The following is a 26578-nucleotide window of genomic DNA, read 5'->3' on the forward strand; positions in this document are numbered from 1 at the left end:
AGATAGATGATAAAAGGACTTGAAGAGGTAGAGCCACAAAAACAGTATTGTGGAAATCAAGTGAATCGTTTTAAGAGTGAGGTTAATCAGCAGTGTTAAATCATAGAAAAGCTGAGTATATGATAAAATTTAAATGGAGCCACGAGATTTGACATGTCATTGGTCACCTTTGCTAGCTCTATTAGGTAGAGGTGGTTGTTTTGTTTTGTTTCTTTGTTCTTTTAATACTTGATTGATCTGAGAGGCAGAACATAAGCAGGGGAGGGGCAGAGGGAGTGGGAGAAACAGGCTACAGGCTCCTGCTGAGCTGGGAGCCCAATGCAGGGCTCAATCCCAGGACCCTGAGATCATCACCTGAGCTGAAAGCAAATGCTTAACTGACTGAGCCACCCAGGTGTCCCTAGGTAGAGTTTTGAATGCAGGATCCATAGTGCAGCATGAAATGGCGGACAGTGCCTAAGTTTAGGGATCAAGCCAATCTGCATTTTAATCCCATTTTTTTCTACATGGCTTCATAACCTTAAATAAATTAAATTCCCTGGACCCCTATTCATTTGTAAAATGGAAGAAATGCTATTGGTTCATAATAGGAACATAATGTATTAATATATGAAGTAGTACTTTTTGTGACTAAGAGCAATATGGGACCAGACTTGATTGAGTGAATTTCACCTGTTACTTCACGCTAGCTTTGTATCCTTGGGCAGGTCATTCTTCAGTTTCATCACCTATATAACAGGGATGATAACCTCCCAAGTGTGCTGTGAAAATGAGAAACACTAAAGCACACAGTAGGTATTCAAAAATTATTCTTGTTTTGTTTACCAGTGGAGGTTCTGAAGCATGGCAATGAAGAGAAGCTTAAAGAAACGGCAAGATCGAAGGGCTCATCTTTAGAGATTCAAACCTGTCTTTAGACGGAGGAGATGTAGAGGAAACAATCAGTGACACAAAAATGAATCATATCCAGGAGACAGGAAGGAATAGAACCTAGATCACATGTTGTAGGATTATCCTTTGAGAGAAATAAAAATCAATACTCCTTCCCCTTAAAAGAGGGAAGGATAGGTGATGGGAGTTTAATGGTAGTTGGAATAAAAGGCTGAGGTTAGGAGAAAGGTCCATAGTTGTTTGATACTAAATTAGCTCAAACTAGAATTTTATTATACTAAAGGGTTGTAATCAGGATTGAATGAGAGTACATTAAAAAGCCTATTAGTTTCCTGGTACTAACTAGATGATCAAATAATTCACTTTAGATTTCCTAGGTAGATCCAATATGTAGACTTGTATCTTTCTACGTCTTCCTTAAGTGTACAATTTCTTGATTTCCCTGAAACATGGCTTTTTATTGTCCTTGAAGGCATTGCCAGAACTCATCACATGGAAGAAATGCCCAGTTTTCCCAATCCTACTTCTCCCATTTCCACTTGATCTTGAATGTCCAAGTCCCTGTATCCTTTTACCTTAGATTCTATCTGCCTACTCAAATAACGCCATAACGTCTCTTATTTATCCACATACATTTTATGATTGTAATGAATATACAGTTTGTTTTTTAGTTTAATACACCTTAACTTACTTTTCATATTTTGGTAAAGCCACCATTTTTATTTTTAACCATTCTTTTCAATGACCACAATTATCTTTGACAAGGATATGCTTTAATTAGCCATTACCTAAATGCTAGATATTAAGATAGTCAGATTTTCATTAATAAATATTACATTTTTCTTTTGAATCTAGAAAACAGTATACCCTAGAATTATGGTTTAGAACAGGGCTCTCCGGTAGAACTTTGTGATGATAGAAATCCCCTCTGTACTTTCCAATAAGGACACTAGCCACATGTGACTATTGAGCACATAAAATATATCTAATAAAACTGAGGAATAGAGTTTTGTTTTGTTTTTTTAAGATTTTATTTATTTATTTGACAGAGATCACAAGTAGGCAGAGAGGCAGGCAGAGAGAGAGGAAGGGAAGCAGGCTCCCTGCTGAGCAGAGAGCCCGATGCAGGACTCAATCCCAGGACCCTGAGATCATGACCCGAGCCAAAGGCAGCGGCTTAACCCACCTGAGCCACCCAGGTGCCCCAAGAATAGAGTTTTTAATTTCAATTTAAATAGCCACATGTAGTAATGACCATTATACTGAAAAGCACAATTCTATAAAGAAATATGGAAATCAAAAAGTCAAAGTACAGTCAGGGTCTTAATTAAGGTGGCCAAAATGAGGGCTATAGGATGGTAATAAACCTCTTGAACTCTACAACATAGACCTAAGGAAAGGAAGCCAAAATCTTTTGATTCCGAGTAGAATTTAAAAATGACACTATTAAACCAAAGAGCAGACTGAAGCCAAGGGAAAGTAAATATTTAGAACCAGGTGTGACTTCATAAATTGCTTTTCGAATTATGAGAAAAATGCAGTCTGTAGTGATCTGGACCACAGCATCAGCATCCACAGGGTGCTTATTAGAAATGTAAATTAAGGCCCCAGCCTCGACCTACTACATCTGAATATCTGGGGTTGGGGCTCAAGAATCTTCCAAAGCCCTTCAGGTTTTGCTTGCAGGGCTGTTGTTTAAGAACTACTATAGAATACTGAATCCATCGCTCCTACTATCAAGGAATTTTTCATCAAAGACTTCTAGAATATAAAAGGCATTTTTATTCCTCTCCCCCCAACATCTGTCACACTTTCAGTCACATGGGCTCAATAAAGGTTTGGTATTGAGTTGACTTACTCTCCATTACCCAGACAGTGCTATTCATCTCTATTATTCCAAGTGAGGGAACTGAAGGTTATGGGCACAAACACTATTTAGAACAAACCTTGAATAACGTAGCTTCGTGGTTTCCTGTTTTGACGAAGAACATTTTATAATGTGTGAGCGCTTGTAAGTATGTGTGTGTGCAATTTTGTAATCTATCGACCCAACGGAAAACAAGTATTTTGAATAAGACTTTCTTGTGGTTGGAAGGGGAGTGAAACGGTCATAGGCTGGCCGTGGTCTGTAAGGCGGTAAACCTTAAAATGTGACGGTAGAAAAGCTCCGGTCGGAGCCCCGTTGAAAAAGAAAGGGTTTTCCAGCAGGCAGGGTCCGCCCGGCCGCCGCCCTCTTACCTTCCGTATTACGTGGGACGCACCCTAAACAATCACTTGTTTTACCTCAAGTTCAAATGGAACTACGCGAGCTTTACTTCCCCGTGCTAACTCTGAGAGTCCAGGGTGGGCGGCTTCTGGCGCCGGGGGACCCCCCCAAATCCTGAGGGATCGCAGCGAGCCCCGCCCTGCCCCACCAGGTCAAATTCCTGGACCGAACCGGCGCCCCGCAGCCGGGGAATGCGGAAGGGCCTCGGGAACTCGCCGTGCCGGGCGGGGGAGGAGGGCGGGCCGCGGGCCTGCAGCAGCATGCAAAGGGGGGATGCAGCTGCAGATCCCACAGGCCACAGAAGACAACTAAAGGCCAGGCTGTGTTCGCCGGCCCTAGCCCAGCTCCGCGGTCCACAGAGTGCGCTTCTCTCGGTCTTGAGCGAGAACACCTCTCGCATCCCCCCCGTCCCGAGTTGGATCCAGCCGCGCCTTCCGGTGCGCTTTCCGGTCCACCTCTCCAGGCAGGAAGTGCCGGCCGCCGCCACTGTCGCGCCGCAGCCCAGCCATCGTCGCCGTCGCACGTCGTCTCGCGCAGGGCAGCCCGGGTTCTGGTGTCTGGCGGCGGTGAGTGGCACTTGCCCCCGCGCACGACACCCCTCGGGCCGCGTCCGTCCCTCCTCCCTTCCGGTCTAGCGCCCGCCGCCGGACCCCGCCCCAAGGGGCCGGGGCGCGGGGGGCCGGGGACTGCGGGACCTGTCAGGTTGGGCGAGAAGGGTGGGCGAGAAGGTCTTGGCAGCGGCCCGGCCTCCGTCTGGAAGTTGAGAAGCCGGGCAGCGGCCGGGCAGATGAGGCCTGGCTGGGGAGACGCCCTGTCGGAAGAGGTGGCTGGGTCCCCAGCAGAGGGTAGACCAGCCCTTCTGTCACCCGGCTGACTTCACCCACCTGGTGCCTCCGACCTCCCGGAGGCTCCGCTGCCAGCGCCTTGCCCTCGCGGGCCCAGTCGACCGATGAAGGTGTTGAGCACCTGCTCTGTGTCCCGACATGGTGCTAGGTGCTTTGGTGGGTAGGAGTCTACTGGTGCCTGCTTCTTGCCTTAGATGAAGTGTCGGAGGAAACTATTAGAGCACCTGTGTCGGGGTGCATGGTTGGTACAGGCTAAAATGTAAGGATTTCCGCAGGAGTTGTAACTCTCACTGTGTCTTGCATCTTGTAAAGATTTAGTTCATTCGTGTTGATTGAAGAAAAGGACGAATAACAAAAGTCAAGAAAGATTTCCTGGAGAAAGAATTTTGACCTTATTGAAGACCTTGGATTTAGCCCTAGGAGGTAGAACTCAAGTATTTCTGGCAGGATCTGTGGTAGGAGGTAACAAGACTAAAAGCTGAAAAAGTGGGAATTGTGTTGTGTGAGAAAGAGGCCGCGGGGGGAGAGACTAGCTTGAATGGAACAAGAAATATAATGAATAATAGCTGGATATAAGGGTAGGTAGGTAAATAAGTGAGGCGTTTTTACAGATGTCTTGAAAACTTGACGGAGAAATAAGAGATTATGTAAGAGGCATTAGGCAGTCATTTTGGATTCTTTAGAAAGGGAGTAATATGAAGAAAGGGGGTGTTTAGAGGATTAGTTTGGCAGCCTTTGTTTAAGATGGATTTAGAATGGTCTTTTGATAAGAGAAGAATCATAACATTTTTGAATTCAAAAGAACTTTACAGATTATCTTGTGAAATAGATTATCTGTTTTATAGATTATCTTTAATTTTATAGTTGAGGAAACTGAAACCCAGAGAAGTGAGATAATTTGCCCAAGGTCACTTGAAGGATTCACATGTGCCGTCCATTTTCTCTGTAAGCATTAGGTGGACCCCGCTGGACCTCGTAACTAAGTGCACAGCTTTTTGTTTGTTCAGCTCTGTTGAAATGAAACAACTTTTATAATGGCTGGCTTGATATTCATTTATGCTTTCATGAGACTGAATTTGGACAGGATGAACTGAAACTTCTGAAGGATAGATCCCCAGGTGAAGGTCATTGTATTAGGAACTAAAAGAGCCTATAAATAGGGCTGGTTGTCCCTCCTTTCTAGGATTCAAAGACATCAGGTATCTGGGGATGAGTTTCATTGCCAGCACCTTTCGTATTTTCCTTATTCTGCATTTTAGCTGTGTGGTAACATTGCTTGGTACCCCCAACCAGCTATCCATGTTTTCATGATAGAGAATTTGAGCTGTCTATATATATAGGATATTAAGGGCCAGTGGTACAAGCTCTGGAGCTTGACTTCCTGATTACAGATACAAAATATAAACTCTACCATTTTCTAACTGTGTGGCTGTAGGCAAATTGTTTATTCTCTTTGCCCTAATTTTGAGAAATGGAGATCACAGCACCTATATCATTAATTCAGAGGGTTAAATATGTTAATATATGTGAAATGCTTAGACCAAGAGCTAGCACATATTTAGCACTCAGTTATTGTCTGTTATCTGCGTTGTTTCCTCCAGATATGGAATAGGGGTTAGCTTGTAAGTTTTGTTGAGGATCTCTTGGGGAAGACTCCAGTAGAGTTAATGCTGAACTATGGATAGACCATAGAGAAAAGGTTATTTTGGGAGTCAGATCCAGGATCTACCTTATATATGTATATGTATCTCAGTTTGTGATAGGAAGGAGGCATATGTATGTATTTGCTTTACTTATATTTATGGAGTACCTACTGAGTATAAGGCACTATTATACCATACAATCCAAGGTAAAAAGGTCACAAAAATGTGTAAGCAAATGACATGGCAAGAGAATATTACTAGGCAGTAAAAAAAAAGAATAAACCACTGATTAAAGCAACAAGATAAATGAATCTCAGAAATATTATATTGAGTGAAAGAAGTCAGGAATAAAGAATATAATTCCATTTATAAGAATATCAAAGACAGGGGCGCTGGGTGGCTCAGTGGGTTAAAGCCTCTGCCTTGACCCTCCCCTCTGCCCAGGGTCCTGGGATCAAGCCCTGCATCCTGCTCTCTGCTCGGAGGGGGGCCTGCTTTCTCCTCTTTCTCTGCCTGTCTCTCTCTCTGCCTACTTGTTGTGATCTCTATCTGTCAAATGGATAAATAAAATCTTTTTTTTAAAAATGTCAAAGGCAGACAAAACTAATTTATAGTTAATAAATTTCTGATTTATAGGGGTGCCTGGGTGGCTGAAGTGGGTTAAAGCCTCTGCCTTTGGCTCAGGTCATGATCCCAGGGTCCTGGGATCGAGCCCCACATCAGGCTCTCTGCTCAGCGGGGAACCTGCTTCCTCCTCTCTCTCTGCCTGCCTCTCTGCCTACTTGTGATCTCCGTCTGTCAAATAAATAAATAAAATCTTTTCAAATGTTTTAAAAAATAAATTTCTGATTTATAGAAATCTGAGCAATGGTTGCCTATGGGAGAGGGTCATTGACTTGGGAAAGAACTTTCTGGAGTGATGTTAACATTTATAACTTCATTGGGATGGTGGTTACATGGGGGTTCACATTTATAAAAACTCATTTTTAAGATCTCTACATTTTACCATATATAAATTTCACTGCAATAAAACAAAATAATATATGGGAGTTCAGGGGATGGAAAGTTTATTGCCAGCTGGGATGATCATAAAACCTGTAATTTAAAAATGACAGCATTATAATGTATGTGGTAAATATTAAAATACATATACTATGAGGAAAGCTTAGCTGGTACCAAGAGGAAAGCTGTAAAAATTGTGTTTGGCTCTGTAAAAGAAATAATAGATATAATAATTTATTGAACTGATTACATACTGGCCTAAATATGCAGTATAAAAACAGTGATATGTCATTAAGTATATGAGGTTAATTTTGTGAACTGTTCTGGCTTGATTATATACTAAATTCTCCTTATGATTGCTGTTTTCAGACTGTTGCTCATGTATCCAGTCATTTGATCCTCCTAATTAGCACTAACATTAGTCCTGACTACAATAATGACCATGGGAATCCATGAGAAATTTATAAAGTTTCTGACAGACCATGCTGAACATGAGAACTAAATCAGAAATGACCTTAACTTTTAGCAGAACCGCTCTGTGCTTTTTTGCATTCATTTACTGTTAGGCCTCACCTTGTGCCTCTATTTAGAAATTGGCCTTGCTAGAGGAGATCCCCTAAGCATCCTGGCCCTGGGCCTCCACTACCATTCTGCTGGAGCTTGGCTGGAACTTGAACTCTTCATCATGACTTTGCTCACAAAATCAGCTCCCCTTCCCTCTCCAGTTATCTCATTTTTGAAAGGAAGCTTTATGCTCCTGATTTTTCAACCAGCACCTGAGAAAGGCACTATAGTTCAAGTAGATCTTTGGAAAAAACTCCAATTAGGAAGCAGGAAGAACTAGCAAAATCAGCATAGGCATCAGAAGAATAGGATAGTGTTGATGGGAATGTTGAGGAAGTGGTGACTCTGTTGCAGTTCAAAGAGGCACCCACCTAAGGGGCACCTGGCTGGCTCAGTCAGAGCATGCGGCTCTTGATCTCAGGAGATCATGAGTTTGAGCCCCACGTTGGGGAAGAGATTACTTAAAAATAAATAAACTTTTAAAAAAAGTAATTAAATAGTATGAGTAACCCTGGCCTAACATTTAAAAACCTATATGGAATGGTTATAAATTACTAGAAAAATCTTTTTAAAATGGTAAAAATGAGGGGTGCCTGGTTGGCTCAGTTGGTAGAGCATGCAAATCTTGGTCTCAGGATTGTAGGTTTGTGCCCCCTATTGGGTGTAGAGATGACTTTAAAAATTAATAAAATCTTTTTTAAAAAAGAAGAGCCCACAGACTTGGAGAATAGAAGGAATTAAAATTTTCTAACCTGGAATCAAAATTCCCTATCTAATACAAACTTGACTGTGGCCATAATTCTGAAATAAATCATTGTCCTATTTAAATATTAAAGAGGCCAAAGAAACACAGTGGCTTTACTTGTTTTCTAGTACTATATAACCAATTACCCCAAATTCAGTACCTTCAAAAAGCAATAAACAGTTTCCAAGGGTCTGGAATTCCAAGGCAGCTTAGCTAGTGGTTTTGAGTCTCGTGAGGTTGTAGTCTGGGTGTCACCTGGATTTGCAATCATTTGAAAGAAGAGCAGCATCCAAGATGGCTGACACACATGGCTGGCAAGTTGGTGTTGACTCCTGGCGGAGGGCCTCACTTCCCTGCACATGGACCTTTCCATAGGGCTCTGTAGGGCCCTTGTGTCCTGGTGCTGGCTTGCCCCAGATTGAGTAGTTTGAGGAAGAGCAAGGCAGAAGGTATATTACAAGATCACACACCATTATTTTTGCAATATCCTATTGGTTATGAAGAGTAGCAGAATATGCCATCCAAAATAAGCTACTTTGGCATACAGATTGTTTTGAGCTGAAGGCAGTTGAAGAAACCGACAAAAGAAAAGCTCTCTGTCCTAGTTGCCTAAAAGCAGGACATAAATGTACAACGGTGTCTTTCCTCCCCTCCAAGAACAGAGATTACCCTCTGGAGACAACTTTAGACTTTTATCAGTGGAGAAAACCCTGACTTTAGTCTACATGGCAAGCCTTACCCTGTTTACGGTGCAACTTCTGCAACTAGCCTCTTCCCCTCACACATACTTCCCCCTTTGTCTTTAGCTGGAGATGATGTCTAAGCTGACTTCTAAGTTACATTTCAGAATAGGCTTTTGCCTGGGTATCTCCCATATATATATACATGTTAGTAAATTTCTGTTTGTCTCTTGTGACTCTATAATTACAGAAGTGTCAGCCAAGAAGTCAGAAGGGTAGAAGGAAAATTATTTTACCTCCCTACACAGGTCAGCCCTTTTCACTGTTGGATGGGATTACACAAGGGCAACAGGGCCATCTTGGAGTTTGATACCATTGGAGCCAAGGAACAAGTTCAGATGCTCTTGGAGGCCAAGGAACAAGTTCTCAGAGGCTCTCAGTCATAAACAAATTCCAGCTGTGACAGGAAGCTGTAGGGAGTAGTGGGAATTGCTTACTGAATACTCATTTATTACAGGAACATGGGAATGCTGGTCAAGTGACCCCTTATACAGTTTTTCAAGATGTCTGAAATTTGTTTTTATTAAAGTAACTATTCAGCTTTTTAAAATGTTGGCAAACTAATTCAGTTACTTAAAAAGGCATTTTAGGGGCGCCTGGGTGGCTCATTGGCTTAAAGCCTCTGCCTGTAGCTCAGGTCATGATCCCAGGGTCCTGGAATCGAGTTCCGCTTTGGGCTCTGCTCAGCAGGGAGCCTGCTTCCTCCTCTCACTGTGCCTGACTCTCTGCCTCCTTGTGATCTATGTCTGTCAAATAAATAAATAAAATCTTTAAAAAAATAAAATAAAAAGGCATTTTAAAAAATCACCCCTGGGAAAATTAAATGAACCTCCCTGAAAATTGCATATAGTTGGTAGCTGCAGTTTGTGACTTCTGATCTGCTTCTTTTATTTTATAGATGAGGACAATGAGGCTTAGGAAAGCCAAAATGACCCAAGGTCATGTAACTTGTGAATGACAGAACTGGCATTAGTATCCAGGTCTCTAACATCTCCATTAAAACATAATGACCAAATTTTTAAAACTGAAGGGACTCAGTACATAAATAGCGCCTTCTAAATGGTTAATTTTCATTCTCAACCCTCCTGCATGGAATCGCCCAATGCACTTTTTAAAATAGCAGTCACTGGGCCCCACCCATCATCACTCAGTTTGGGTTAGAGCAGACTAGGACCTAGGCATCAATTTTTTTAAACTTCCAAGATGATTCTAATGTGCAGCCAAGATTGAGACCAGAAGGTGAACTGCCGTGAGAGAATTTTTACTTGCCATATGGCGACAGCAACCAACTGACTTAAAACACTTAAAGGAAGAAGCCTCAAAGGAATGTCCTAGGTAGCTGCCAGAAATATGCCCCATAAAGCCAATAAAGTCATATAGGCTGATGAAGTTCATAAGCAGTTTCTGTTATTAGTGATTATCGTGCCCATGGTTTGATTTATACATCAGTATTGCAAGTGTTTTGCAGACGTAGATTATTATGTAAATACATTGACACCACAGCCACATATACCAGTATTCCTATATCCCCGCCCTTCTTGTAAACTCTGTGACCAGGACATATAACCTTTAGTTCACACTATATGAGAAATTTACCAAAATAATGAAATAAAAATTTTGAGGAGGAAATGAGAAATTTTTACTGCTGTTGAGAGCTCTTGATTACATTATATGCTGGTCTGTATGCATTTTTTTCTGTAATTATAGTTTTATGGATAGGGTTGGATTATTGTTTTCTCTTTAACATGTATAGGTTAAACATTAATTTGACAGTCCAAGGTAAAAGTTTCAAGCCTTTATGATGTCAAATCAGGGCCATGACTGGTAGGAAATACTGTCACTTTAAATTAATCTAGATTACACAGTCCATTCCACTGTACAGTTCTATTCTGTACGTTGGTTTCCCCAGTTATTGTCTGAATTTATTTGAAAACTCGAGGAATTGAATTCAAAGGAAAATCACTGCTCAGAAATCATTGGGAGAGAGGAGGGGAGGGATGCCTGGTGACTCAGTTAAGTGTTTTCTTTTTTTTTTTTTTTTTAAGATTTTTATTTATTTATTTGACAGAGATCACAAGTAGACAGAGAGGCAGGCAGAGAGAGAGGAGGAAGCAGGCTCCCTGCTGAGCAGAGAGCCTGATAAGGGACTCGATCCCAGGATCCTGGGATCATGACCTGAGCCGAAGGCAGAGGCTTTAACCCACTGAGCCACCCAGGCGCCCCCAGTTAAGTGTTTTCATCTTGATTTTGGCTCATGTCATGATTTCAGAGTTGTGAGATTGAGCCCCACACGGGGCTCCCTGCTCAGGGAGGAATATGCTTGAAGTTCTCCCTCCTTCTCCCCCTACCCTCTTGCACACACTCTCTCTCTCTCTCAAATAAATAAATAAAATCTTTTTTTAAAAGGGTCAGTATTGAAAGTTTTTTAAAAATTTTGTGGTAAGGGGCGCCTGGGTGGCTGGAGTGGGTTAAAGCCTCTGCCTTCAGCTCAGGTCATGACCCCAGGGTCCTGGGATGGAGCCCCACATCAGGCTTTCTGCTCAGCAAGGAGCCTGCTTCCCCCTCCCTCTCTCTCTACCTGCCTCTCTGCCTACTTGGGATCTCTGTCCAAAAAAAAAAAATTGTGGTAAAATGATTAGAACATATAGTACAAAGTGAGTAATATAAAGGTAAAAATAACCTTTAATAAATGGGGTTTGGATCCCAGCTCTGCCACTAGGTGACCTTGGGAAAGTTTTTTAATAGCTTCGATCTTCAGTTTCTTCATATTTGTAAAGCAGGTATGTTAAGTTTAACGCACATAATGTGCCTAGCACATGAGTCACTCAGTAAATGGTATTGGAGCCCTAAGTTAAGTAAACCTTTAATTTTCTCGCTGGTCTTAAAGCATTTGGGGGCTGGAAAAATAGCAAGGACAGAAGTACACAAAGTAAGAAGCTGCATGGTTCCATACAAGCAGTGACAAGAAGTCATTCTAGTGTATGGAAAGGAGGACCTGGAAGACCATGCTTAAGAACTTAAACTTTCCACTATATGCAGTGGGGAGCCAAAGAAGATTTTTAAGAGAAAGGTAATGTCATATTCATATGTTCGACACCACTGGCTGGAATGTAAAAGGCAGTTTAGAGGGATGAAAAAGCAAAAAGATATGTTATTTGGCTATAGAAATATTCTACACAGAAATAATGAAGACCCAGTTTAGGGTGGTGGGAGAGGAATGAGGAAGATGAGCAAGCCTGAGAAATATTCAAGAAGCAAGGGTTGATTCACCAGGGAGAGGGAGGAGTTGGGAATGACTCTAGGTTTATGGCTTGGAGAATTGGTAAATGATGGTGTCATTAACTGAGAGAAGACAGAAAGCTAAGAAAATTTAGAAACAGGAAGATAATGAATTCGGTGTTCAACACATTGATTGTGAGTGTCTGTAGGGTGTCCAGATGGGTGCCTTTCACAAGCAATTGGGTATTAAGAGTCTGCAGCCAGGGGCGCCTGGGTGGCTCAGTGGTTTAAAGCCTCTGCCCTCTGCTCAGGTCATGATCCCAGGGTCCTGGGATCGAGCCCCACATCAGGCTCTCTGCTCAGCGGGGAGCCTGCTTCCTCCTCTCTCTCCCTGCCTGGCTCTCTTTCCTACTTGTAATCTCTATCTGTTAGATAAATAAATAAAATCTTTTTTTAAAAAAAAAAGAGTCTGTAGCCCAAGGGAAAGGTCAGGCCTGAACATACAGACTTGGTAGTCATCATTGTTGTCAGACCAGTGAGAGTTGATGAGATCATTCAAGGAAAGCAGGATGGAAAGAATTTTAATAAGCCATGGACTGCTAGAATATTGGGAAACATGAATATGTAGGTGAGTGAAGATAAAAGCCTAACAAGAAATGGAGGAGGACCAGTCATAGAAGTAGAACAGAGAAGAGTAAATTGGTATCATCAAGTCAAATGTAGCATTGTACATAAGCCAACCTTTCCAATATCACTAGGAGTCTCCCTTGTGGGACATCTGGATGGCTTAGTCATTTAAGCGTCTACCTTCAGCTCAGATCATGATTCTGGAGTCCTGGGATCAAGCCCCATGTCCGGCTTCCTGCTGCTTCTCCCTGTCCCTCTGCTTCTTGCCCCTGCTTGTGCTCTCTCTCTCTCGAAATAATTTTTTTTTCTTTTCTTTTTTTTTTAAAGTCTCCCTTGTTATAACGGAATGTCTTCAAGGTTGGGAAACTTGCCCTTTTCCATTTTGGACAGTTCATTTCTTTAATTTTTTTTTTTTTTAGAATTTTTTAAATTTTTTATTAACAGATAATGTATTATTAGCCCCAGGGGTACAAGTCTGTAATCGTCAGGCTTACACACTTCACACTTTACACACTCACCATAGTATATACCCTCCCCAATGTCCATAACCCAGCCACCCCATCCTTCCCAGCCCCCTCCCCTCCAGCACCCCCCAGTTTGTTTTGTGATATTAAGAGTCTCTTATGGTTTGTCTTGGACAGGTCACCAAGGCCAAGAGTTGTTAAGGCTCTGAAGAAAAGAGGCATAGGGGCACCTGGGTGGCTCAGTGGGTTAAAGCCTCTGCCTTCAGCTCAGGTCATGATCCCAGGGTCCTGGGATCGAGCCCCACATCGGGCTCTCTGCTCTACAGGGAGCCTGCTTCCTCCTCTCTCTCTCTCTCTCTCTCTCTCTGCCTGCCTCTCTGCCTACTTGTGATCTCTGTCAAATAAATAAATAAAATCTTTAAAAAAAAAAAAAAAGAAAAAGAAAAGAGGCATAAAATGATGTCAAACACAGCAGAGTGATCCAAGGAGTTAGACTGGATTTGGCAGTTTGAAAGCAGTTGCAGTAGAGGGGGAAAAAAAGCCAGGTTGTGATGGGTTGAAAGTGAGTGGGAAGCAAGAAAGTAGAGAAAGCCAAGATCCTTATCTCAGATGGAAAGGGGAAAGAGGATGGTAGTTTCTTTTGAGGGGATAGTTCCTTTCAGATTGATTGTTTTGCTACAACTTTACCTCACTTTTCAGCTGATACGTGTGTATGTGTGTAGCATATAGGTATCATATATATATATACATATATATGTGTGTGTGTGTGTGTGTGTGTGTGTGTGTGTGTGTGTGTGTGTGTGTGTGTGTATTGTCTTAAAGTGAAGTACAGGGAGAAAAACTTTTTTAGAAGAAATTATGGTGTTACTACATTGAGCTTATGACCTGTTCTGTAATCTGTTTTGATTAGGGCCGTTGATGAATTGCCCTTGATTGTTTTTCACCTTCCTTCCCTGTTGCCTTCACTTTTGGGGTCAGACTTGCCTTACCATCTAGTGACATTTCTGGCCTTACTGGTTTCCTCCCGTTCTTTCACAGGAATTGCTCCTAATAAAAACCTTTGCATGTTTAATCCCTTCTTGGCATTAGCTTCTTGGAGAACCCCAACCAAGCATCAGAAATGTTTCAATACTATAGACTTTTGGGGTAGCTGTAGGGTTAGCATGACACAATTGGCTATTTTTAATAAAAATAAAAATTTACTCTGGGATGTTTTTCTAAATGAGTCTATTACAAATATAATTTGTAGATATTGAGAGAACTAGTACTTGCCTTCAGATTTACTGTCTTTTGTACATATTATATCTTAAATAGAATCAGAATTTTTAGCACAAAAAAGTTATAATCACTAGTTTTGGAATAGGAAGAAGAATTAAAGCATAGACAAGTGCCTTGCTGGTGGACCACATTCTGTCTCTGATTTAACCTTCAATATAACTAAACTCAAATAAACTGTTACAGGACAGAGGAGAAAACTAACACTTACATGGGGTAGAGAAGGTGTTGGAATATGAACTTTTTGTTTAGAATAAGAATTCTAAGGCTGGTGTACTTCAAACTTGCACCACTAAGCCAAGCTTCAGAATACCTAGGGTTGGGGTTGGGGTGGAGGGTGGTTTTTTTTTGTTTGTTTGTTTGTTTGTTTGTTTTGGGTTTTTTTTTTTAATTGAAGAAAGAGAAGTAAACAGTGTAGATTAAAAGCCCAAGACTAGGGTGCCTGGTTGGCCCAGTTGGTAGAGCATGCAGCTCTTGATCTCGGGGTTGTGAGTTCCAGCCCCATGTAGGGTATAGAGTTTACTTAAAAAAAAAAAACAAGAGAGAAAGAAAAAGAAAGAAAGAAAAGAAAAGAAAATAAGAAAATTCATGACTAAAAGTCCTAGAGACCAAAGTCCAAAATTGCCTTGGTCAGCCACTGCCCAGCCATTCATTTACTTTCATACTATGGGGCTGTAGAGTGAAACAACAGATCCCCAAGACCACCCTCATTTCTTTCTTTCTTTCTTTCTTTTTAAAGATTTTATTTATTTATTTATTTGACAGACAGAGATCACAAGTAGGCAGAGAGGCAGGCAGAGAGAGAGGAGGAAGCAGGCTCCCCGCTGAGCAGAGAGCGGGATGCGGGACTCGATCCCAGGACCCTGGGATCATGACCTGAGCCGAAGGCAGAGGCTTAACCCACTGAGCCACCCAGGCGCCCCTTCCACCCTCGTTTCTGATGCCAATCGCAAGTTTGGGCCCCCAAAGACAACCCTCAGGTTTGATAATTTTGCTAGAATTCACAGAATTCATTGAAAGCTGTTATATCCTTGGTTATGGTTTATTGCAGTAAAAGGATTCAGATTAAAATCAGCCAAGGAAAGAGATGTGTGGTGCAGAGTCCAGGAGTGTTCCAAATGCAGAGCTCCAGTTGTCCTCTTCCAGGGACAGTGTTACTCCTCCTGGCAACAAGATGTGACAGTATACATGGAGTATTGTTAACTAGGAAAGCTCACTTGATCCTTGATAGCCATAGTTTTTACTGGGGCTCCACCACATAGATACTGTTAGCTACTCTGTGGCTGACCTTAGTCTCTAGCCCCTTGGGAGGTCAAATTGGTAACATGACCCATAACCCCCATAATAAATTACATTGTTAGATTGTCTGATGTGACCCAAGACCCCAGATATAGGCAGGACACTCCACAGGCTTAGAGATTACCTCCCAGAAGCAGAGAGGACAAAGGCCAAGACTCTCTTTGGGCAAAATTGTTTACTACATAGGGCCATTGGTTTTATATTTTAACCTAGATAATACCTATCTCATAGGGCAGTTATGAAGACATTGGATGGAAAAATTGATCTGGTCTTTCTGGGTTTTCCAAGCTAGTAGCTAGTAATGGTGGAGCTGAGATTTGAATTTAGGACTTTCTAATTCCAAAGTTGACAGTATTTTTGCATTGTGTTTATTTAAAACTGCAAATAAAAAATGGAATGAAATGTGTTCATGCTATTTGACATTTACTTTTTTTTTTTTTTTTAAAGTAGGCTCCATGCCCAGTGTGGAGCCCAACATGGGGCTTGAACTCACAACCCTGAGATCAAAGATCTGAGCTGAGATCAAGAGTAGGACTTGTAACTGGCTGAGCCACCCAGGCACCTCCTATTTGACATCTAAATTATTGGTGGCTTTCATCAGAGTATTGGAAGCTACCATTGGCACCATATTATAGAGAATTGAGGAGTGACTGGAAAGATGAGAAAATGGAGACAGTTGAGAGTATCAGACTGCTATTCTAAACATTTTGTCAAAGGAAAGGGGAAATGAGGATGAAGCTAGAAGGGATGCATGATTAAAGAGTAGGTTTGGGGTGCATGGCTGACTTCGGTTGATAGAGCATGTGACTTGATCTTGGGGTCCTGAGTTCAAGCACCATGTGAGTTCAAGCCCCATGTCAGGTATAGAGATCACTTAAAAAAAAAAAAAAAAAAAAAGTAGGCTTTAATCATTTTTTTAAGATGAGAGCCTTTTGAACATGTACCATACAGTGACTATACTAGTTCCTTTGTGAATGTTTTCTCATTTAAGTCTCACTGGCATTGAAATAGAGGCTGTTTTGCTGTAAAACTGAGGGTTGTGTGAGGTTCCCTGGTTTTCCTACTGTGTTTTGAAAAACCAAGGCTTAGAAAGGTTATGCAATACTGGTAAAAAATGGAGTAAAAAGAGTACATATTGCAGTGGATTATTAGGAGGATCCAATAGGATGATCCTTATAAAAAGTTAAAGGAAATATCAGCTTTGGAGTCTTTCTCTTTAGGGGAGCCCCAAATCCTCGTAACACTACTTGGCACATAGTAAGCTACTCAATAAATGCTAGCTATTGCTGTGTATTTTTTAATTAATTTCCACTTTAAAAAAATGAGTCTCATGAAATTTGGAGGCAAGCTATTAAATGATTTCTATTCTGCTTCTTAAATTTTTCAAAACTGCTTTTTCCTAATCATTTAATTGTGATATTGGAAATAAAAATGAAATGTATTCCTACACAATTGAAGTAATAATTCTACATTAAGAAATTTTTACTCACTAACTTGAGGTGTTACAGGTTCTTTTTTTGTTTTGTTTTATGTGTAATGCATTCTTTTTTGCTTCATGTTTTTTCTTTTTAACTCTAGAATTAAACAGCCACCATGTCGAGCAAAAAGGCAAAGACTAAGACCACCAAGAAGCGCCCCCAGCGCGCAACATCCAACGTATTCGCCATGTTTGACCAGTCACAGATTCAGGAGTTCAAAGAGGCCTTCAACATGATTGATCAGAACAGAGATGGTTTCATTGACAAGGAGGATTTGCATGATATGCTTGCTTCTCTAGGTAGGCTTTTATATTCTTAATATGCCCACCTCCCAAAAATAATATTTCAGTGTTTTTTGAATTATTTTTTTGTGTGATGTGTAAGTTTTCTCTCCTTATCTCAAAGGCCTAGTGAGAGATGTCTAGGTAGGAAGTGCCAAGTTGGGGCTGACCAGTCACAAGAGGATTTTATTTATAATTTTCTTACAATTAAGGTAAAGAAAATATAAAGATACAAGATTTAAAGCAAACAAACTGCCCCTTTGTTATTCTGGTTATATGGGTGTTAATTTATTATTCCTTATATGATTTTGTTCTTGTTTGGTATAATCTTAAAAAGAAGGATGAGAAGGAAGGGTCTTCCACGTTCTGCCCCAAGTCAGCAGCGATTTTACAGCTGGAAATGGTGAGCCTCCTAGTTCTCTGTAGACTTGCTGGGAAAGAAGGGGTGCAGGTCAGGGATAGCCTATAGTTAGGCTCTGCTCTCTGCTTGTTCTTGACTATTAGCCAAAAAGGACAGTTCAGAGGCGAGAGGGCAAAGAGAGAGGTTGTTATTCTTTTCTGCTTAGTAACCAGAACACAGTTTTGTTCCTCTATTTTATTTCTTTTTTCTAACATATTATTTTGAAAACTTTTAAGCCTGCAAAAAGTTGAAAGAACAGTGTGATAGACATGCATACATTTTTACCTAGATGCACCAATTTTTAACATTTTACATTTTTTTAATTCAGAGTGAGAGTAAAATCAGGATATTGAACTAAGTTATTGACTTGGAGGTGGGTTGGACCCTAGTGTTTTAACTTAAGTGTCCTCTTTTGGGGCAGGTCACTAATGAAAAAGGTGGTGGAGTAAAACTGAAGGACTTAGTTGTATTACAAATACTGAACACTCAGGGCACCTGGGTGGGTCAGTTGGTTAAGTATATGCCCAGGTCTTGATCTCAGGGTCTGGGGATTGACCCTCATATTAGGCTCCTTGGTCAGCGGAGAGCCTGCTTCTCCCTCTTCCCCATCTTCCCCATCCCTACTCATTCTCTCTCTTTCTCAGATAAATAAAATCTTCAAAAAAAAAAAAGTGAACACTCAAGCCTGTACCCTGCTCATAGTAGATGCTCTATTTTTGTTGGGTGAATGAGGGATAGTAGAGGAAGAGACTGACTTTGGGGTCTTCCATTTTGGGGAACCCATGCTTTTTAAAGATATGTATTCATTTACCTTTCAAATCAACAAATTATATCGGATGCCCTGAATTGGGCCCATAGGTGCTTAACCTAAACCAATTCATTTTAAGTCCCTGCATCTTTTCGGTACCCAGATTTTCTTGACACCTTTAGTTTAGACATTTTCCCCCCCAAAACTATGGCTATAGAGTTGGATTAAATATGAAGGTAGAAAAGTGGATCTTTTTTAGTTCCTTTCACTTATTCACTGAATCTTGAAACTAATTTTAGCCTAATTTTTGTATTTTTATGTTGAACAGGTATAATGAGTGAGACAGGTAATATACAGTAAGACAGGTGCCCACTTGGCATTTAAATTTCACTCAAATTCCCAGGAGGAAAACTACATATAAAGCATAATTCTTGATTTGACTGTCATTAGCACTTAGCTAGATGTAACATTCAGATGCTTCCTCAGATATGAGTATCTAACTTAAGATGTACTTTTCCTGGAGAATCATTACAAACTTAATGTTGGAAGGGGCTTTTCAGATACCAAGTATAACCAGTCCATTTTACAAATTAAAAAAAAAAAAAAGTAAATCCTAGACAGCTGCCACCTTTCCTCAGGTCACACAGTCAGTGGCAGAACTGGGATTCAAACTCACTATTCAAGACCTTCTATTCAGAGCTGCTTTTCCTACACCTTGGGAGCCTCAAAAATGCCTGGACCAAGAGAAGTGCTTTGTTGTTCCCGCCAAGACTGGCCAGTCCAGGGGACTTTCTCCTGACCTCACAGAGAGGGTCAGAGGACTCTTCCTCCATAGGGAGAAGTGGTCTCCGTTGAAACTGAGGTGAAGATTTCCCATTATGAGCAATACTAAACTAGTTTCACCATATGAGTAAATCATGTCTGGCAACTGACTAATAGATAACATTGTTCAAAGTGAGCTCTCGGTTCTAAACCAACCTAATAGTTTTGGCTTAAATGACCAGCTTACTAAATAAAATTTTTGACGCATACCAGTTATGGGCAACTGTGCCACAATTGGAAATACAAATATTTCAATTTTTTAAGCAACGGGCTTCGAAGTGCCATGATGGGCTTTTAACATTATTGACATTCAAGATGCAGAAATGTGTCATTACCTGTGTCATTTCAGGTGCCTGTATTTGGGGGGCTATTTTTGTTTGTTTGTTTATTTGTGAGAGAGAGCATGAGCTCGGGGGAGAGGCAGAAGGGGAGGGAGAAGCAGGTTCTCCACTGAGCAGGGTCCTAATGTGGGGCTTGATCCCGGACCCCAAGATTATGACCTGAGCCAGAGGCAGACGCTTAACTGACCGAGCCACTCCAGGTGTCCCTCAGGTACCTGTTTTTGATGAAAATAGTGAAAGAAAGCTTGCCGAAAGTATCGTGAATGAAAAACATTCAACCTGTGCCCACAATACATTTTTATAATGATATAGCAAAGATTTTTTACATTGTTATAAACTGTCTTTTTAAAACGTTCTTAATGCAAGTTAATTGAAAAAATAGTTCCATGTGATGATGATGTAATTTAAAAATATACTGGGGAGCAAGGCAGTAGCAAAATAATTATGTATTGAAATTAGTTCTTTGTCCTTAAACATTAAAATGTGAAATCTTCTAGGGAAGAATCCAACCGATGCATACCTTGAGGCCATGATGAATGAGGCTCCAGGGCCCATAAATTTTACCATGTTCCTCACGATGTTTGGTGAGAAGTTAAATGGCACAGATCCAGAAGATGTCATCAGAAACGCTTTTGCATGCTTTGATGAAGAAGCAACTGGTGAGTGCTCTTTATTTGTTCATGCCCACCCTCATTCCAAACTATATGAAACACTTTTTAGGAAATGAAAAAAATGAGTAAAATATAACTTTTTTTTTTAAGATTTTATTTATTTATTTTGAGAGAGAATGAGTGAGAGAGAGTATGAGAGAAGAGAAGGTCAGAGGGAAAAGTAGACTTCCCAAGGAGCTGGGAGCCTAATGCAGGACTCGATCCCGGAAGTCCTGGATCATGACCTGAGCCGAAGGCAGTCGCTCAACCAACTGAGCCACCCAGGCATAGTTTATTCATTTTTGAAAAATAAAACTTTAAAAAAAATGAATAAACTACCATTTATAATAGTACAATATGACCACGAATGGGAGGTCACGGGCATATAGGTCATAAAGCTGCCCAGTTTATGATATTAATCTTTGAATTTGGTTCGGAGCTGCCTGAAAGCCACATGGGGAATTGTCTGTTAAATAGTATTTTTTTTAGACAATGAAAACAACTTCTTTAAGTGACTGTAAATCTCACTAAAAAGTATAATTAAGTTACTTAAACAGTTAAAATCTTTTTTTTTTTCTCATTTTAAAGAGTATAAAGCCTTGCTATTCACATTTCTTACTCTTCTCATTTCCCCTTTTCTTCTCTCTTAACCCTCTCCTCAGCCACCTGCACACTTCCTCAGATACACCTGGCACCCTCCTTCCTACTTCCTGTCTCTACCTGTCACAACTGCACTGTCCATGCACTTTTGGTCTTTTTTCTGGGCAGCTGTCTACATCTCTGAAATACAGAGGGTTTTCTTTTTCCTCCTCTAGAAAACACTTGCTTCAAATTAATTTTATAAGCATTATAAGGTATTAACTGTGCTTTTACAATGAAAGAACTCTAGGGGCGCCTGGGTTAAGCTTGGTTAAACTTCCGACTCTTGGTTTCAGCTCAGGTCATGATCTCAGGGTCCCGAGATTCAGCCCCATGTTGGGTTCTGTGCTTGATGCAGAGTCTGCTTGAGATTTGCTCCCTCTTCCTCTGCCCGTCCCCTGCTCATACTCTCTCTCAAATAAATAATTTTTTTTTAAAATTCTGAAATGAAAGAACTCAAAATTAATAGGCAAACATAATGATATAGTTACATACTGCCTTAGCGTACTAATTTACTTTGTTCATGTAAATGTGGATATTCTGAAGTATTTTGCAACACTGACCTAGTTTAGAAATGAACCATTAAAGTGCCAGGAAGTATTCGTGACTCCTTCTGTCTCCTGCCTGCCAGGCACCATCCAGGAAGATTACCTGAGAGAGCTGCTGACAACCATGGGAGATCGGTTTACAGACGAGGAGGTGGATGAGCTGTACAGAGAAGCACCTATCGACAAAAAGGGAAATTTCAATTATATCGAATTCACGCGCATCCTTAAACATGGAGCAAAAGACAAAGATGATTGAAAGAACTTTAGCTAAAACCTTCCAATTGCTTTGTCTTACTCCATTTTATTTCCTAGACACTTTCCCCCACCCTCATAGAGACCTGTTGCATGCAACTTAGTTTCACGGCTTGGCCTCTTTTTTTGATGTATTTATTCTAGACCTTTCTGCCACTTAGCACTTGTATAATCAAACTGCAAATGGGGTTGAGGTTGTAAATTGTGCTGAAAAAGAGATTGCGAATAAAAATCAACAAATGTGAAAGCCCAGGAAAATATATCCGGTATTTCTGGTTTTGCTGGATTTTTACATTTTTATATAATAAAAACATTATTTTGAAATAAAGATTATGCTGACTCAAATGAAATATAATAGAAAGTTAAACAAGTGGTAATTGGGGGTAGTCTTTTTTTTTCTTTCTTCAGATTTTCAACTTCACATTCAAATTTCATGGTAAAGCTGATTTTTCACTTAATGTGAGACAGTGTTCTTCAGAACTTCTAAGTACAAATTAACATTATGCAGTAAAAACTACTTAATGCCTTTCTTTTTTTCATACTTATAGTAAGTCAGATGTTTAAACTATTGGATGATATATATAGGATATATCTGAGAAAACATTTAACGTTTTATGGATTTTAGAGCCTAAGAAGGTGAGGCAAAATTCTGAAGAAAAGAATAGTTATTACTAACATTTACTGTATATAAAGCACCACATGTGGGTGATTTTTTTCACTGAATCTTCCCAGTGACCTTGTGAGACAGATTTTTGTTAGCTCTGTGTTTCAGGTGGGGGTACTGAGCTCTGCAGAATTGAGTGATTGAGTCACTAGAGTAAGTAAGAGGATTACAACCTGGGGGCCTGACTCGAGAGCTTATAGTCCTGGAACCCTCTGCTCTCTGTGAAAAGCCCCAAACGCCTAAAAGGTCAAGACATTTCCTTTACACTCTAACATGATTTTGCAGTCATTGAAATTTGAATTAATTTGTGGAAATTGGTTATTTGAACAGAATTTCAGAGAAGTATCACGTTAAAAAATAGAAGACAAACGATTTTAAGCAAGATTATGTGTGAAGGGTGTTCGTGTGGTGTATAGACTATAGGCTATAGCAAGGACTAGAAAACAGACGTGGCTGTTTCAGAGCTCATTGAAAATCCTCAAGGCCATGACATGTGCAAAGTTAGAGAGGAAAACCTAGAAAAGGAAAAAAATAAAAATTTTCCCAGTCTTGTTCAACTATCTATTCCCTCTCTTAAAAGTGTTGTATTGGTATTTTATCTGCTGCAAATGAATGCATTTTTATATCATTTAATATCTGTACCTTAGAGCTTGGTATGGTAGGCAAATCCTGGCCACATATTGCCACTTAATATTTGAGGGGTTCCTTTTCATCATCTTTAAAATGAGAGAGCAGTTTCATTGTCACGGTCTAGTAGAGTGCTCTCACTTCAGGAGATCTTTCACCTTTATTATCAAATCCTCACAGCACACAAGGTAGGTAGGGCAAGTGTTATTCCTGCTTTTTTAGTGAGATCTAAAGCAACTGTCCAAGCTTCAAGTCACCACGCAGCGTCACACCAGGTGGAGGATCGCTGAATGTCATTAAGGAAAGGGGAAAAATCTACCGTGACAGTCTTGACCGTCATTAAACCAAGACTGATCAGCCACTTGATCTATGCTAGGCACTGTTGTAAGCGTTGGGGATAACCGGGAGGCAGGACAGACATGCTGCCTGCCCTCCTGGAGTTCACATTCTCTGATGAGAGGCAGGTCAGGGAGCCATAAATATGACACAAGTACTGTAGGACAAAGAATAGAGCAAGAGTGGCAGAGGGCCTCTGAGATGTGACATTAAGCAGAGAACTGCATAACAAGAAGAGGTCACTTTTCCTTCCATGAGGCAGGAGCATGGGGAGAGCATTGGACAAAGACATAGGATGGTATTTACTGCTTAGTTTAAGTGTGGGATCCTAGGGTTTTGGGAGGGAAGAAGGATGAGTTTGGGTTTTGGAAACTTAACCTTGCCATTGTGTATAAAAAGGAGGGGCAAGATGAGAAGCAAGAAGGCTTCCAGTTAGGAGAATATCACTGTCGTCCAGGTTAGAGGCAAGGGCGGCTCGGACTCTAGAAATAGTAGAGGAGGTGGCTAGAAAAAGCCTCTCCCTATCTCTTTCCTCTGCCCCAACCCTGCCTGACTGCTGTCTGTCGGACATGCTTCCAGCTGCTATCAGTTTGATTTATTCTGTTGCTCCGCTTAAGGGCAGATTTAAAAGACTGGAAGGGAAGAAATTTTCAAGATTATAAAAAATGCAGTTGTTTCTTATATCTTACGTTGACCTGACCTATCCCCTTCTGTTTTGACTATAGGATCTCTAAAGAGAGTTGCGGGATCCAGTACTGTAAGGCACCTGAGTTAGGACCATGTTCCTTTCTGGTGTTCAGTAAGTGCTGGTGATGATGGTGAAAACTCTAGTAGCTTTCCCTTTTTTGAGAACCACATAGTGATGATCTCAAGTTGACAGTTCATCTTTTGGGTATCACACTGGGATGTGTGGTTCAATCTCATAGTTAAAACTGTACTACTGAATATTTACTATGTACTAAGCGTGTTACCCCACCGCCCTTTGAGGTGGGTATTTTTATTACACCTGTTCTACAAATGAAGCACTGAGGAGCAGAGAGGTGACTTACAAGGTTACACAGCTGGGAGGCAATGCAGCTGTACCTTGAGTTCAGCCAGTCTAGTTCCAGAACCTGCCCTCCCAGGAAAATGATTATTGGAAATAACACTATTAGTTTCTTACCATCAGAAAGAAGTTCCAAAACTCTGGCAGGTGGATAAGGTAGGTATTGTTAACCCATTTTACAGTTGAGAATACTGAGTTGCAGACTTTCCCTGACTTGCTCAGCTTGATATAACTAGACAGTATCTGAACCAAGACTAGCTTTCAAGCTTTTTAAGAGCTACAGGGCTTCTCATTGAACCTGTAGTTTCCTAATTAAATAATATCTGTAGCCTAACCAAAGTTTTTTCTAATTTGTAAATTTATGTATACTCTATATCATATATATGAAAACCATTAATATTTATAAAAAATTATATTTAATTATACATCTAATGGATTATCTTTTCTAATAAAATAATTGCATAGAACTAAATTTTTAAAATTCAGCAATCCATATGTGAATAAATAGTGAATAAATTTCCTTGACTATAAATTGACTTTTTAAAAAATATTTTAGGGGCACCTAGGAGGCTCATTGGGTTAAGCCTCTGCCTTCTGCTCAGGTCATGATCTCAGGGTTCTGGGATTGAGCCCAGCATCTTGGGATCTCTGCTCAGCAGGGAGCTTGCTGACCCCTCTCTCTGCCTGCCTCTCTGCCTACTTGTGATCTCTGTCTGTCAAATAAATAAATATAATCTTCTAAAAAAATTTTAATGTTTTTGAAAACAGGATGTTTTATTATCTATATATAATATTATTTATCCTGAAAAATAATTGTATCAGTGTTGCCATTCAAAACCAGTAAATCTTAAAAGAAACAGTCTTTGAAATACAAACATAAACTACTGAAAAATCTTGTATGAATAGGCTCTGTGAATATATCATGGGGAAATATGAATGAGAATGTGAAAATTTATCACATATTGAAATTCTGAGAAAAGTTCTTGAACAGAAAAATGCTGAGGATCACAGATTGCATACATCACCTTTTGTTATATACAATTTTAGAGACAATAATCAGAAGTGTCACTAGATGGCACTATTATTCTTGGTACAGTCGTAACAGTCCTTAATGAACTTGAGTGATAAAGCAAAAGGATAAATATGTAGAATATTAGTCCCAACAATGCTGTGACATTATCAAAATTGCTTCTTAAAGGGAAAGAATCAATTTTAAAAGTCTATTGCAGTGAAATTCATACTATTTTGTGAACCCCAAAATTCAGGGAGCAATCTCTCAGACCCCTTTTTACAACGTTGTATCATTCGTTCACTCATCCATTCAATCAATGAATCAATCATTCATTCACTTACAAATACTTATTGACTGTCTGGAAGATGCCAAGACCTCAGCAACGCTCTCGTTATTTTCACACTGAAGTAAGGAATTTTGATGGAAGTAAGATTATGGCCTTTGCTCTCATAAGCCCGGAGACCTCCATTTATTGACAGGGTCGTCTTGTGCAAGTCAGTATTATCATTATCACTTCTGTTTTAGAGATGAGAAGACCAAGGCACAGGGCCAGTGGATGGGTATGAAAATACTTTGTAAAATCATGTTCTATGGATGAATATTACTACTACTTGAAGAATGTTGAGAGCCATTTCTATTAGTAGTTCTATATAATATACTCTATTAAGTCACACAGCTAAGCTTATTAAATAAGATCAGCCCCAACACAAATGACCACAAGACAGCTTCTTAGTGTTCCCTGCCTCAACCTCTTAGAAATACCATCAGAGGGGCACCTGGGTGGCTCAGTCGTTAAGTGTCAGCCTTTGGCTCTCAGGTCACGATCCCATGGTCCTGGCCCAGCATCAGGCTCCCCGATAAGCGGGAAGCCTGCTTCTTCCTCTCCAACTCCCCCTGCTTGTGTTCCCTTTCTCTCTCTCTCTCTCTGTCTCTCTCTCTGTCGAATAAATAAATAAAATCTTAAAAAAAAAAAAAAAAAAGAAAGAAAAGAAAATACCGTCAGAACCAAAAATGAAATTAACAGATCTGAAGTGTTTTGGCAGAAGGATACCAGGAGTATGTTGTGGGGTGTGTATGAACGGGTATGTGTAAGAATAAATATTGTTTCAACAGGTCTTGCAGGAAGGCAGCCTAATCTTTTATTGGTCTCGCTTA

At 40.4% G+C, this 26578-nt stretch overlaps 1 protein-coding gene across 1 annotated transcript; it reads left to right on the forward strand.

Moving 5' to 3' along the window:
• The first annotated feature begins 3209 nt into the window (after positions 1-3209).
• Positions 3210-22067, forward strand: LOC309848003 (myosin regulatory light chain 12B). Its single transcript, XM_082698971.1, has 4 exons — positions 3210-3723; positions 17159-17357; positions 20148-20309; positions 21571-22067. Exons 2-4 carry the CDS (start codon positions 17174-17176, stop codon positions 21741-21743), a joined length of 519 nt encoding a protein of 172 aa, XP_082555097.1. The 5' UTR covers positions 3210-3723; positions 17159-17173; the 3' UTR covers positions 21744-22067.
• Positions 22068-26578: the final 4511 nt, after the last annotated feature.

Source organism: Mustela nivalis, assembly GCF_964662115.1.
Source record: "Mustela nivalis genome assembly, chromosome: 14".
NCBI classification, from domain to species: Eukaryota; Metazoa; Chordata; class Mammalia; order Carnivora; family Mustelidae; genus Mustela; species Mustela nivalis.